At 42.3% G+C, this 13,117-nt stretch overlaps 1 protein-coding gene across 2 annotated transcripts in view; it reads right to left on the reverse strand.

The window, feature by feature from the left end:
• Positions 1-11,433, reverse strand: part of shtn3 (shootin 3) — a 30,608-nt gene extending 19,175 nt beyond the window's left edge. For both annotated transcript variants that reach the window (XM_080773661.1, XM_080773660.1), the window contains exons 1-2: positions 11,328-11,433; positions 4,155-4,215 (exon numbers count right to left, since the gene is read on the reverse strand). In XM_080773661.1, coding sequence (XP_080629787.1) covers positions 4,155-4,215; positions 11,328-11,402 — 136 coding nt within the window. In that variant the 5' untranslated portion in view covers positions 11,403-11,433. The remainder of the gene's footprint in view (positions 1-4,154; positions 4,216-11,327) is intronic.
• Positions 11,434-13,117: the final 1,684 nt, after the last annotated feature.

Raw genomic sequence — 13,117 nt, forward strand, 5'->3', positions numbered from 1 at the left:
ACACTTATGTTTTATCATTCAGGAGTTTTAGGGCAATTCTAGTCTAAAACTCTAATTGGCTGGTCACGCTGGTGATTTACTTTACTCCAGAGCCATTGAGAGAGAGAGAGAGAGAGTTAAGACACTCCACACAGACTTCCTTCGTAAACTAAGAATAGTCACAATATTCAGCAATTTATGGATTTTCATCAGTATCTTCAAGGCAGGTGCTACTGATAGAACGTACAGTTCCCTGGGAGGATCGCATAGAGCAGGCGAACGAGCGGAATCGGTCAAAGTACCAGGAGCTGGTCGAGCGATGCCAAAGAAGAGGTTGGAAGGCACGCTGCATAGGAGTCCATTGAAGTGGGGTGTAGAGGCTTTGCTGCTCACTGTGCAAGGAATTCACGCTACTTGGCATCACGGGGGCTGCAAAAAGGAAAGCCATCAAGTCCACCATGGAGGCAGCAGAGAGAGCCTCTAGATGGCTTTGGATCAGGAGGAGCGATCTGTGGGCCCAATGCTATACTGGGACACAAGCCAGGGTCTGATCATCCCTGATTGTATGATTGTTGAAAGACCTGAAACGCCTGATGATCTCAGGAACATCACTGAAGATGTGTCCCAGTCCCAGTGCATCTTAGGATGTATCTTTCATTCATTATGGTTCAGTGTGCTCAGAGATAATAACAATAACAAGAAGAATGTAGAAGAATACCCTTGCCATGGGGCAACCATAGTTGCCATTTACTCGGGTACTGTACTTATGTCAAATGGTGAGGTATTTTGACTTTACTTGAGTATTTACAATGTCACAATGTGTCCTGAACTGATGATGTGACGCATTGTGAGCTTGTAGATCTGCTAAATTCAAAAGACTAGCCCTTACCCGTTGTGAGATATTTGGCCCCCTGGGTGCGTTTTCACATTTTTAATTCACTAATAAAGACATCCATATTATTATGGTCAATGCCTGTGTGAAAAGTGGGAGCGATTGGTGCAGGCAGTGAGGAGCTACGGCAGTCACAGTGACAGACAGACACACAGACATTGACTGAATTATAGTATGATGATGATGATGATGATGATGATGATTATAGTATGATGATGATGATGATGTTATACATTTTGAAAACTTTCAAAAGTACTTTTACTCAAGTGCATTTTGAATACGGGACTTCTACTTGATTGTATATTGCAATATTGATACTTTTACAAGTAAAAATTAAAAAGTAAAATGTGAGTACTTCTTCCATCACTGCTACCGAGTAATTCCAGTGTTTAATGTTCTTAATAGATGTATTATGTGTGTGTGTGTTTGTGTGTTGCGGCAAGATAAAAGTCTTGTAATACTGTGCTCTTTCAATGGGTCTGGTCTACTTTATTAATAGCCACTTTGGCAGCCTGGAAGGTAGCCAACGCATTACTTGGTGGTCCTGTTCTACCAAAATAACCTTGTTTGGCTTGAGGTATTATACTGTATCAGACAAAATTGGCGAGTGGATTTTGGGATAAGTCAGTAACAGCAGTCACCAGTAATGGAACATTAGCTTCCCTCTCTACCAACAAAGGATTTTAGTAAAAACTGAAAGCAACAGCCATATGGGTAGTAAGACCAGACAGTGATGCATTAGTCGCAAAACACTGACCCAGAACTACCGTATGAACAATACTGTAGGTAGCCTAAGTGCTGCCACAGGCTTTCAGCTAAGTACAGAAGAGCAAATTGTGCTTCAGGCTGTTTTTTTGTAAAGTGCAGAAACACAGAATTAAGTCGCAATAGTTACAAAAGGTTTAGATTTTTTTTGCAATATCGAGGTCTATATAGGTGTAATATTCAACTTGATATAATCAAGTTTTGTGTTTGTTGTGTTAGTTGGTCTTTGACTTCATCAAAAACACCTCCTAGACATGTGGTTGCTATAAATATGTGCAGGCACACTTGCAGAGACATCTCTTTTGAAAATGACTCGCATTGTAGTTGCAGTAGGCTTCAGAGGTGGCATAAATTACAGACTAAGCTGCAGAGATAAGCTAAGACTGCTTCCATAGAGCAGACAAGCTCATGTACTGTAAAGCCACTACTGTGAGGAGGTAAGTAGGCCAATCTTCCTTGACATTTGCAGCGTCACACTCCCTGTTACTGCTGCTATGCTGTATCAAGGTGCAGTCTGTCAACAGTTCATAACAAATCATAGTTAAGGAGATGTTTTCAGTGCACACAGAATATTAATCAGTGCTCCTGTGCCACTATTCAGAAATCTCCATTCTCTAGTCTAGGCTCGCTGGCCAGTAGTTTGACACCCCTGCTTTAGAGTTTGAAATTAAAATGAGCTTGAAATCAAGTGTCCTTTTCGCAAATTTAATTCTACCATCATTGAGTGGCCATCAAATATGGAGTAGCAGGTAGAAAGGCCTTTTGAAAGACGCGACAATAGACACAGCGGAAGGCAGCGAGGCGGCCCCCCTCATTTTCTGCCACTGAATAATTCATGGGAGAAGATTTTAATAATTCAGTGAAATAACATGATGAGAGCGACTGCTGTCTTCATCGGCGACCGCAGGCCTCTGGGGTGAGGTAATGACTGGATAAAAGCATGAATGAAAGAATTCAGTCCATGACGTTTTAAATTATCATAGCCACTAAGAAGAGGAATCATCAACAACTAGAAATCCAAATTACTGATGGAACGTGGAAATAAAAGCCAATGTCATACAGCTGGCTAGTGCAAATTATTATTAAGGATTTGTTAACTATACATTTTCATTATGGATTTCATACAAGACTGCCAAGTATGTTCTTCATTAGTTTCAACAAATACTGCAGCTGATGGGGTCAAGATTTTGGATTTATGATGTTCCAACCCAATGAACAGGCTTAGGAAGAAACTGTGATGCAAATACATTGCCAAGACCTGTCTTCGCTTCGGTCACAAGCTGAAAAGTTTCCATTCCTCAACAAGGAACGGATTTTCCAAGGGAATTTAAGCAGACACTGTAAGTCGTTCTGGATAAAAGTGCGAGCTAAAAGTACCTAAATATAATATGTAAAGTACATATGAAGAGAGATGTTCAAGTGGAGTTTGCCTGGTTCTACAGTTACCAGCTGAACAATAACCATCATGACGCTTCACTCAATTGCACACAGACATGCCGCTGAAAGCAGAGAACGCTGCCTTGCCAACTGTAGATCGACACAAAACTGTCACGCTCTCGTGTTTCCTGAACCCAAGACCTCTGCTTTGACGACCTTCTCTACCAAATGCGCTTTCAGACAACTCAACATTTTAAATGTTTTGATTAAAATGGCCAAGAAAGGCATCTGTATGTTAAATATTCTGCAAATATATTTGTCTCACCTCTGAGAATGGTCATCTGAAAGATCAGCAGCTCCAGTAATACTGCCTTCCTTCTAACCCAGATCAATTGTTAATACTGAAGGTTAAGAAGACTAGTATTACATCACCTGCTGTTGGCTGGCAATAAGGGTTATAAGGTGACCAAAACACAAAGTCAAGTCTTTGGTTGGCTGTCTGACTTGGGAGTAGTCACGGAAACTGAAGCCCCCACCCAAAAATCCCCTAACCCATCCATTCAGAGGGTGAGGTGTTGGCGGTGTCACCAGGAGAGAGGTGTGGAATGAGGTGCAAAGGGGAGGAGTGAGACAACGATATAGGAAGTCAAGGTGTCAGTGTGTCACTGGGGACAGATGAACCCACCAAGAGCCCTGTATAATGGTACAGTATAGACTAGACTGGGTATGCGCAATTTGCGCATGCATGGCAGTGAATGGCAGATGAGTGGCAAAGTGAGTGACAAAGTGAATTTAATGTTGTTTAAAGTCATTAAATGCTGTTTGGATGTGGGCTGTCAAGGCCAGAAAGTATCGTTTTTTGCCACTCAGTAGGCTGAAATCTGACGTGACGGCACACTTTAAGTAACTTAATGGCATTGTACCTTGACAGATGAAAAAAAGACAACGTAGACAACATAGCCACACTGCTTTTGAGATTTTCAAGTGGGCCCCGATCCAATAAAGGTAGAGAACCACTGCATGAATTATCCGGTCAATGGTCATGTAATGTAAACCATACGTTCAGGTTAAACTATTACAGTGTGTGTACAGTCTTCCTCCCTGCAATGCTGATACGTGTGTGCATTGTAGAGGAACTCACCTCTCTTGATGTGTTTGAGCTGTCTTTCAGCCTCATCCCTCTCTTCTGTCAGTCTGTTACACTACAAGGGGAGAGAACAGAGAATAGGGTCAACAATGGCTCGTATTCCACAACAGACTGTAGGCAGGCTACTGAGACCATCAGAATGCAATTACATAGCCACGCTGTGACCGAGTACAGAAAGGTGCATCTACACAGACATAATATGCAGGCGTAATTTAGGGACTCTAGTGATTTATAAGGAGAACAGCATTACAAGTCTTTGCCTGTGAACGCCCAGTCGAGTGATGACAGTCACTTTGAAAATCTGAATGAGTTACTTGTAAAAGGTTAGCATAATTTGTTCTTCACGAATAACCAATAATATTTAATGAAGTCAGTTGCTTGCCCATTCAAACGCACTTCCCGTCGGGCAACCTGAAAGCAACCTGAAAGCCTGAATGTTTTATTTACTTGTAAATTGCCACGTGAAGTTGAACAACCATTAGTGTCAAGTTCTGTCAACCGCTGGAATCCCTATTCGGGGCACGCCATGATATGCAAAATTTCGAAATAGATAAGCAAACATTCTGCAAAGATAGCCTATTAATAAACTCAAAAGGCATCGTGTTGGGATGCGTTGTGAGCTTGTACTGGCTGTTTTCACTACATACTGGCTTTAATTAAGTGGTTAATAAATGTAATTAAGTGGTTAATAAATTCAAAGTGCTGTCAGTACCCACTTAACTACACAGATAACAGCGAAACAATCATTTTGTGACCTCAACACATATTTCATATTTTTATTAGATATGATCTCATCATTGATATGTTTTATAATACTAGAGGTTCGGGGGGCTATGCGACCCTCACATCTACAGTTCACAGTCACATCCAAACTATGTGATTATTTCTAATTCCTATTCTAGTTGTAAACTAGATAAAATTACTGTTCAAATACAGTTGAGATGCCCGTTAGGAATGATGCCTATGGGATACAATGCCCGTTGGGAACAATGCCTATGGGGTACAATGCCCGTTGGGAACAATGCCTATGGGGTACAAATACAATGCCAGTTGGGAACAATGCCTATGGGGTACAATTTTTGCCCGTTGGGAACAATTCCCAGCAGTTACGCATGTCTCTCCAGGTATGCAAATACCTGTTGTTGTAACTGTTATACCCATTGTCATACGCGAGACAGACAGAGACACAGACACACACAGTCACACACACAGTTTCTGTGCATTTATAGATAGATTTAGAACCACTTAAACACTATACTTTGTTGCACATTAAATAGTAGAAATTGCAGATCTACAAGCTGCTTACAAGCAAATTTTGCATGTGAAGTTCATGTGAACTTGTAAACTGTATCTGCTGAATATATGCCTCTTTTTAACGTATGTCAGGCTCGGAATATGGACTCTGGAGTTCATGAGGTTCAATACATTATTATAACCTCATCATTTGCCTATCTGGCTCACTAATGAGTGTAGTACTGACCATCTCCAAGGGCTGCAAATGTTGCATGAAGACCTTTTTGAGAACACAGAAATCCTATTAGCTCTGACCAGGGACAAATTAGCCATTGGGCCAGTGGGGCCGTGGCCCAGGGGCCCTTGGCTATCAGGGGCCCTTTGGGGAAATTGGACCGTGAGGTACTAGGTTTGACGCCCTGAAAAGGGCTTCTGGGGTCCTTCATTGGCTGTTGATTTTGTTACATTTAGGTTAAAAAGATGACAAAAACACGGAAAAACACGAAAATGCCGAGCGCACACGCGTAATGGGGGCCCTGCAAATATTACCGGCCCAGGGGCCCTCATGGGGGTTAATCCATCCCTCGCTCTGACTAATAACATATCATCTTCATCTGATTTTGCTGAAGGCCTATAGGGGCTTTCTACTAGTACAATGTGATCAGTGGTCCTAAGTGGGCATACAGGCATACATGTGGGCAGGTTCTCACTAGGACCCAAGTGTTGTGTAGACCAGTGGTGCTCAACCTTTTCAGGCCACGACCCCCCAAAAGAATCATATTTTTGATATATATTTGATATATTCAAGTCTTAGTGTTTTTTCTGGTTTTATCCTCGTAGCAGTTTTTGTATTGACCTGTACTTTTGTTGAAATGTACCCATTCTTCATAGTGTGAATAAAATGTTCAATCAATCAATCAACCAACCAATCAATCAATCAATCAAACAAACCACTGGGGACCCCCTACCCTGTCAAGCACTAGGAGTTGAGGCATTACATTTTGTGTGACTCGATTCCACAGAAAGATATTGTGAAAATAGCAGATCTACAAGGTGTTGTGAGCTTGTACGGCTACATTTTTTTTTGATTGTCTCTTATATTATATATAAGAGTTTGATCCGTTTTTATAGTATCGTTTGTTGGTTATGTTTGATCATGTGGGGACCCCCCTGGGGTTCGCGACCCACAGGTTGAGAACCACTGGTGTAGGCCAGTATCAGTGACTGATACAGTGGAGATTGACCTTAAATAACACATGCTCTTGTCTGCAACCTAATGTTGTGACCCACTTTTTTGTCCCAATTCTAAGTGGGCATTTGCAACGCATTCGAAAACATTCGAGGTAATGGGAAGTTGTAGAGTGACCCCTTAGCCTACATCAAATAATAACAGGATATATAAAGATGGGGAAGTAGTAGCTCTGGTCCATAGCCCAAGCATTAGGGCTATGGACCAGAGCTAGGGAAGAAGTAGTAGCTACACAGACAACACAGTTATCATTATAACATTCCAATTATTCTACAGCAATAATTGGCTAGAAAATGTTTCCTCCTCTGTCCTCTTCATTATCTCTGTCCTTCCTGCCCAAGAGCAGAACACAGACATGGCCTGGGAGAAAGCACATGGCCCACTTTCATCCACCTAACACACTAGTGGAAGATTTAAGACACGTTTGACTTCAAGTCATGATGCAGAGAAACCCTTTGGTATGGAATTACCTTAGGGTCATACTAAAAGATTTATCCAAAGACACAAGCTGCATCACCCTTCATTTATGAAATATACATGTTTTTCAAAATGGCCGCCGACAATAACCCACTATTACACCATACCCCATATCTTTGCTTCTGTTAGAGCTATAATAATAATATTGGTGTCAAAGTATACATTTTTAGGGTCAAGGAATCCAATTAAATAGATTTCAAGAATAAAAAACCCAATTGTTTTCTCGTTACCATGACAACAGGGGTAAAATATGCAAATTTCATTCGAAAAAAAATGTTTTAACAGGGTAACTTTACCCCCCCTCACCCACTAAAGCTTTCATTTAGTTTCCTCTTTGGCATGGAAGTACCTTAGGGTCATAGGAAAAGATTTATCCAAAGACACAAGCTGCATCACCTTTCATTTCTGAATTATACACCTTTTTCAAAATGGCCACCACCATTTACAGCAATACAGCATAGCCCGTATCTTTGCTTCTGTTAGAGCTATAATAATAATATTGGTGCCAAAGTATACATTTTTAGGGTCAAGGAATCCAATTAAATAGATTTCAAGACTAAAAAATCTAAAAGTTTTCTCGTTACCATGACAACGGGGGTAAAATATGCACATTTCATTCGAAAACATACGTTTTAACAGGGTAACTTTACCCCCCCTTATCCACTAAAACTTTCATTTAGTTTCCTCTTTGGCTTGGAAGTACCTTAGGGTCATAGGAAAAGATTTATCCAAAGACACAAGCTGCATTACCTTTCATTTCTGAATTATACACCTTTTTCAAAATGGCCGCCACCATTTACAGCAATACAGCATATCCCGTATCTTTGCTTCTGTTAGAGCTATAATAATAATATTGGTGCCAAAGTATAAATTTTTAGGGTCAAGGAATCCAATTAAATGGATTTCAAGAATAAAAAACCCAATAGTTTTCTCGTTACCATGACAATAGCTGTTAAATATGCGAATTTAAATCGTAAAATATGTTTTAACAGGGTAACTTTCCACCCCTCACCCCTAAAACTTTTATTTAGTTTTCCCTTTGGCATGGAAGTGCCTTAGGGCAATTGGAAAAGATTTATCCAAAGAGACGAGTTGCATCACCCTTCATTTACGAAATATACACATTTTTTAAATGGCCGCCACCATTTACAATAATACAGCAGATCTAATGTTTTTGCTTCTGTTATAAAATTTTGCTCATTTCCACTCATATCATCATACATCATCAGCCAATCAGCTGAGCACATTCCGTGCTCATGCACACACGAACACACAAAGCTGTGCATATAGGAGCGCCGCTAAAAAACCCCCAATGTTTTTCTCATTACCATCACCATCCATCCATCCATCCATCTTCAACCGCTTATCCGTAGTCGGGTCGCGGGGCAACAGCTCCACCAGAGAGCTCCAGACTTCCCTCTCCAGAGCAACATTAGTGACTTCCTCCTGGGGGATTCTGAGACGTTCCAAGGCCTGTGAGTTGATGTATTTCCTCCAACTGCGCCTTGGTCTGCTCCGGGGTCTCTTCCCAGTGTGTCGAGGACCTCCCTAGGGAGGCGGCCGAGAGGCATCCTAACCAGATGCGCGAACCACCCCAGCTGACTCCGAAGGCGAAGGAGCAGCGGTTCTACTCGTGTCTCTCTCGTGTGACTGAACTTCTCACCCTATCTCTAAGGGAGATGCCAGCCACCCGTCGAAGAAAACTCATTTCGGCCGCTTGTATTCGTGACCTTATTCTTTTCGGTCATGACCCACACTTTATGACCATAGGTGAGAGTAGGAACGAAGATTGCTCGGTAGACAGAGAGCTTTGCCTTCTGGCTCAACTCTCTTTTTGTCACAACAGTGCGGTACAGCGACTGCAATACCACCCCTGCCGCTCCGATTCTCCGGCTGATCTCCTTGTCCGTTCTCCCCTGACTCGTGAACAAGACCCTGAGATACTTGAACTCCTTAACCTGCATGGGTAATGCCTCATTCCCTACCCGGACTGCACAATCCACGGTTTCCTGCTGAGAACCATGGCCTCAGATTTGGAGACGCAGACCATCACAATTGTAATTAATCAAATAAGTCTCAACAAGTTGACATAAAAAATTCCCCAGCATTGCACAATACAGCGGTTCCCTGCTGAGTACCATGGCCTCAGATTTGGAGATGCTGATCCTCTTCCTATGGCCACCACACACTCGACAACATAATCTGCAAAAAGCAGTGAAGCAACCATTAGCTCCCCGAAGCGTACCCTCTCCTCCACGACTGCGTCTCGAAATCCTTCCCTTTCAGGTCATAGGGGCAACAGCTCCACCAGAGCTACAGACTTCCCTCTCCAGAGCAACATTAGTAACTTCCTCCTGGGGGATTCAGAGGCGTTCCAAGGCCAATTAATGGTTGTAATCCCTCCATCTCATCCTTGGTCTTCCCAGGGGTCTCCTCCCAGTGGGACGTGCATCGAGGACCTCCCTAAAGGGAGATGCCCGATAAGCATCCTAACCAGATGCCCAAACCACCTAAGATGGCTCCTTTCCAAAAGAATAAGCATGACTGAACTTCTCACCCTATCTGTCCCTATGTTGAAAATATGTGTCAAGTGTCAACCAATCCCCTCAACACCCAGAGCCTTCAGCATTTTTTGACGGATCTCACCAACCTCTGGGGCTTTTCCACTGTGGAGTTGCTTAACTGGCTGTCCCGAGTCTCCTGGGATACCATATACTGACCATAACTGTTATGGTCAGCCCATGATAGGCACAGAAGTCCAATAACAAGCCACCACTCGGGTTCAGATCAGGGAGATCGTTCCTCCCAAACACGCCACTCCCAAGTGTCTCATTGCCCACGTGCATTGAAGACCCCCAGTAAGACTACAGAATCCCCCACAACAGGCACCTTGAAAATGCTGCGTGTCAGAGCATACATGGCTCTCTGCAAATACTTGTCTCGTATACATTATGTGAATAGGATTTGCAACCCCGTTGTCATGGTAACGAGAAAACTTTTAGATTTTTTAGTCTTGAAATCTATTTAATTGGATTCCTTGACCCTAAAAATGTATACTTTGGCACCAATATTATTATTATAGCTCTAACAGAAGCAAAGATACGGGCTATGCTGTATTGCTGTAAATGGTGGCGGCCATTTTGAAAAAGGTGTATAATTCAGAAATGAAAGGTGATGCAGCTTGTGTCTTTGGATAAATCTTTTCCTATGACCCTAAGGTACTTCCAAGTCAAAGAGGAAACTAAATGAAAGTTTTAGTGGATAAGGGGGGGTAAAGTTACCCTGTTAAAACGTATGTTTTCGAATGAAATGTGCATATTTTACCCCCGTTGTCATGGTAACGAGAAAACTTTTAGATTTTTTAGTCTTGAAATCTATTTAATTGGATTCCTTGACCCTAAAAATGTATACTTTGGCACCAATATTATTATTATAGCTCTGACAGAAACAAAGATACGGGCTATGCTGTATTGCTGTAAATGGTGGCGGCCATTTTGAAAAAGGTGTATAATTCAGAAATGAAAGGTAATGCAGCTTGTGTCTTTGGATAAATCTTTTCCTATGATCCTAAGGTACTTCCATGCCAAAAAGGTTCTCTGCATCATGACTTGAAGTTAACGGCGAAAAAATCGGCCTTAAATCTTCCACTACACTGTCAACTCTGATAAATCCCTGAAGGGTGGAGAGAGGGGAGCGTGCAACATTTGAGGTTAGTGAGTTTACAAGTAGAGACCCATGCAGGCAGCTCACTGCTCAGTAGCCTATCAAAGGTGTGATGTGAGTGACTGTGAGCTGAGCTTTGTAGAGAGGCAAATTAGGCTAGTCAGTGCATCAATAGGTCCAATTCAGTCCACGCTGCATATCTTTAGGACCGCTGGATAAGATGACAGATACACCCCACTTCAGAGCACTAAACTGACGCACAGCATTCGGTGCACTATAATGAATAAATGCATCTGAAAAGGGAACCATAGTCTCGGGCTACTATTTCTCAGGCAGGATTATATGCCTGTGTAAATGGCGAGAGACTATGGAGCGACAATTTTAGGGAGGGGTCAGTCAGCTCTCTTCCATTAGCGACTATAATAAGAGCAAAGCCGACTGGCATTGGAAAAAAATAAAAGAAAATAAGTAAAAATAAACTTCACATTTCTATCTACATCAATACAATATCAGTGAGAACAATTTTAAATATATAATTTCTTTACCTCTATGTGGATCTGTGGTGGTGGGTCTATCTCATCTCCGCAGCCTTCCATCTGCGCTGATGAACAGGGTAGCATTTCAACCCCCCGCGGACTACAGTTGAGCAAAAAAGAACAAAAATAAAATGTCCGTTCTTGGTAGGCCCAACGTGCTAAAAAACAATGACATATATTTACAGAGCAGCAAGTTTACCGATGATCCTGCATGGTAACTCAGCACATGTTTAAATGCGATTCCATTTTTGGATGGTTTGGATGGAGACCGCTGCTAGCACCGCTGCTGGGACCCGGCGAAGAGGAGGATCCTCCTTCGCTTTCGCTAACAGCATCATCTGCCCCCCCGTACCAGCCCCCCCTGTAGCCCTCCTCCTCCTTGCCCCGATTCTACATTTTATTGCGCATGCATCTTTCGCCTAAAGCTAGCAGCTGAGGCTGCGCGGAGGCGACGTCTGCTTGCCCTGGTTTAAATACCGGTATAGGCCTACTTCGTGATACAACGGTGCCAAATGAACTGATACAGTGATACTTAAGCTAGTGTTACACACTACGCAGCATAGTCTCATGATTAACATGTCACTGACTGAGCCTGTAAACTACTGTAATAACTAGAAATCTAGAATAGAATCAGGGAATTCTACGTTTACACAGTTAGAAAGGAAGGGGAAACGTATAATATAGCCTACTTGTTTTGTAAAGAAAAAGTGCCCTTCTGGGCACAGGTATCCACCAGGAGGATAGGAGAGTGTGTGATGTTTGGCAAAATGTTTAGGAGTAATTTAAACATGTCCACAACTTCAGTTATGATATTTAGCGTGGTGACTTCTCCTTGCACCAGCCATCCAAATACACTTTGTGACTACCGGTAGTCCTGACCTTCATTCAGTCTCGATCCATTTTTCCTGTGACCATTTTCCAATATTGGTCTCCGCCAATTAGGACTGATCCTAATTCCACTGCATCCATCCCTATGATGGGTACATGATACATCTGCTATGGGCATTCCTTTTGCTTAAGTCCCTCCTTATCTTTCCGTTTGGCGCTTTAATCATCTAAGAGCTCAACTTGGGTGTTTCCAATAAATCAATGCTTTGATTGTTCTTAATATTTCTCAAACGAGACTTCACTTTCCTGCAGGTAATTATCTGGGGTGTTTTGGAACCAAACATACATACCGGTATTCAACGTTTCTTTACCTTGCAGGTAAACCCTATAGAGAACATTATCTCTATGGAGAGTAGTCTCTTGAGTTGAGACAGACTAGAGAGACCCAGATGGCCAGGTGGGGGCAGTAATGCTGATGTTATAGCCCATGCAATGGTTAATTGGATTGATCCCTTTATTTGCATTTTAGACTAGCCTACTATTGCTTGTGTTATGAAGTGATGTAATGAGGTGAAGTGTGTTATTTATACAAATAAGTGTAGGCTACTCACGGATACTGTGGGTGTATACAGTAGGCCTATACTCTCTTTTAAATAAAACTGTCCATACAACTTGACTTGAGTGTAAATGTCCTCTGGTGTCCTGTGTGCAGCTACCTCTGTTTGATGAACAGAAGTACATATTGATCCTGGTTGTCTCCCTACTATCACAGGAGGAGGCTGGTGAAGAGACACACCTACCTGAGCTGGTCACAGGCTGGACAGCACCATAGACCAGTGGTTCCCACAGTGGGGTCCTCAGCTAAATGATAGTTTGGAACCAAATGGACCCTTACGCGTCTGTAACTCTGAGAATGTACAAATGAAACCTAACAGTTCAATTTGGTTCAATTTGGACACTCTCAGAGTTAA

The sequence above is a fragment of the Protomyctophum bolini genome (assembly GCF_963924005.1).
Source record: "Protomyctophum bolini genome assembly, chromosome: 10".
NCBI lineage: Eukaryota > Metazoa > Chordata > Actinopteri > Myctophiformes > Myctophidae > Protomyctophum > Protomyctophum bolini.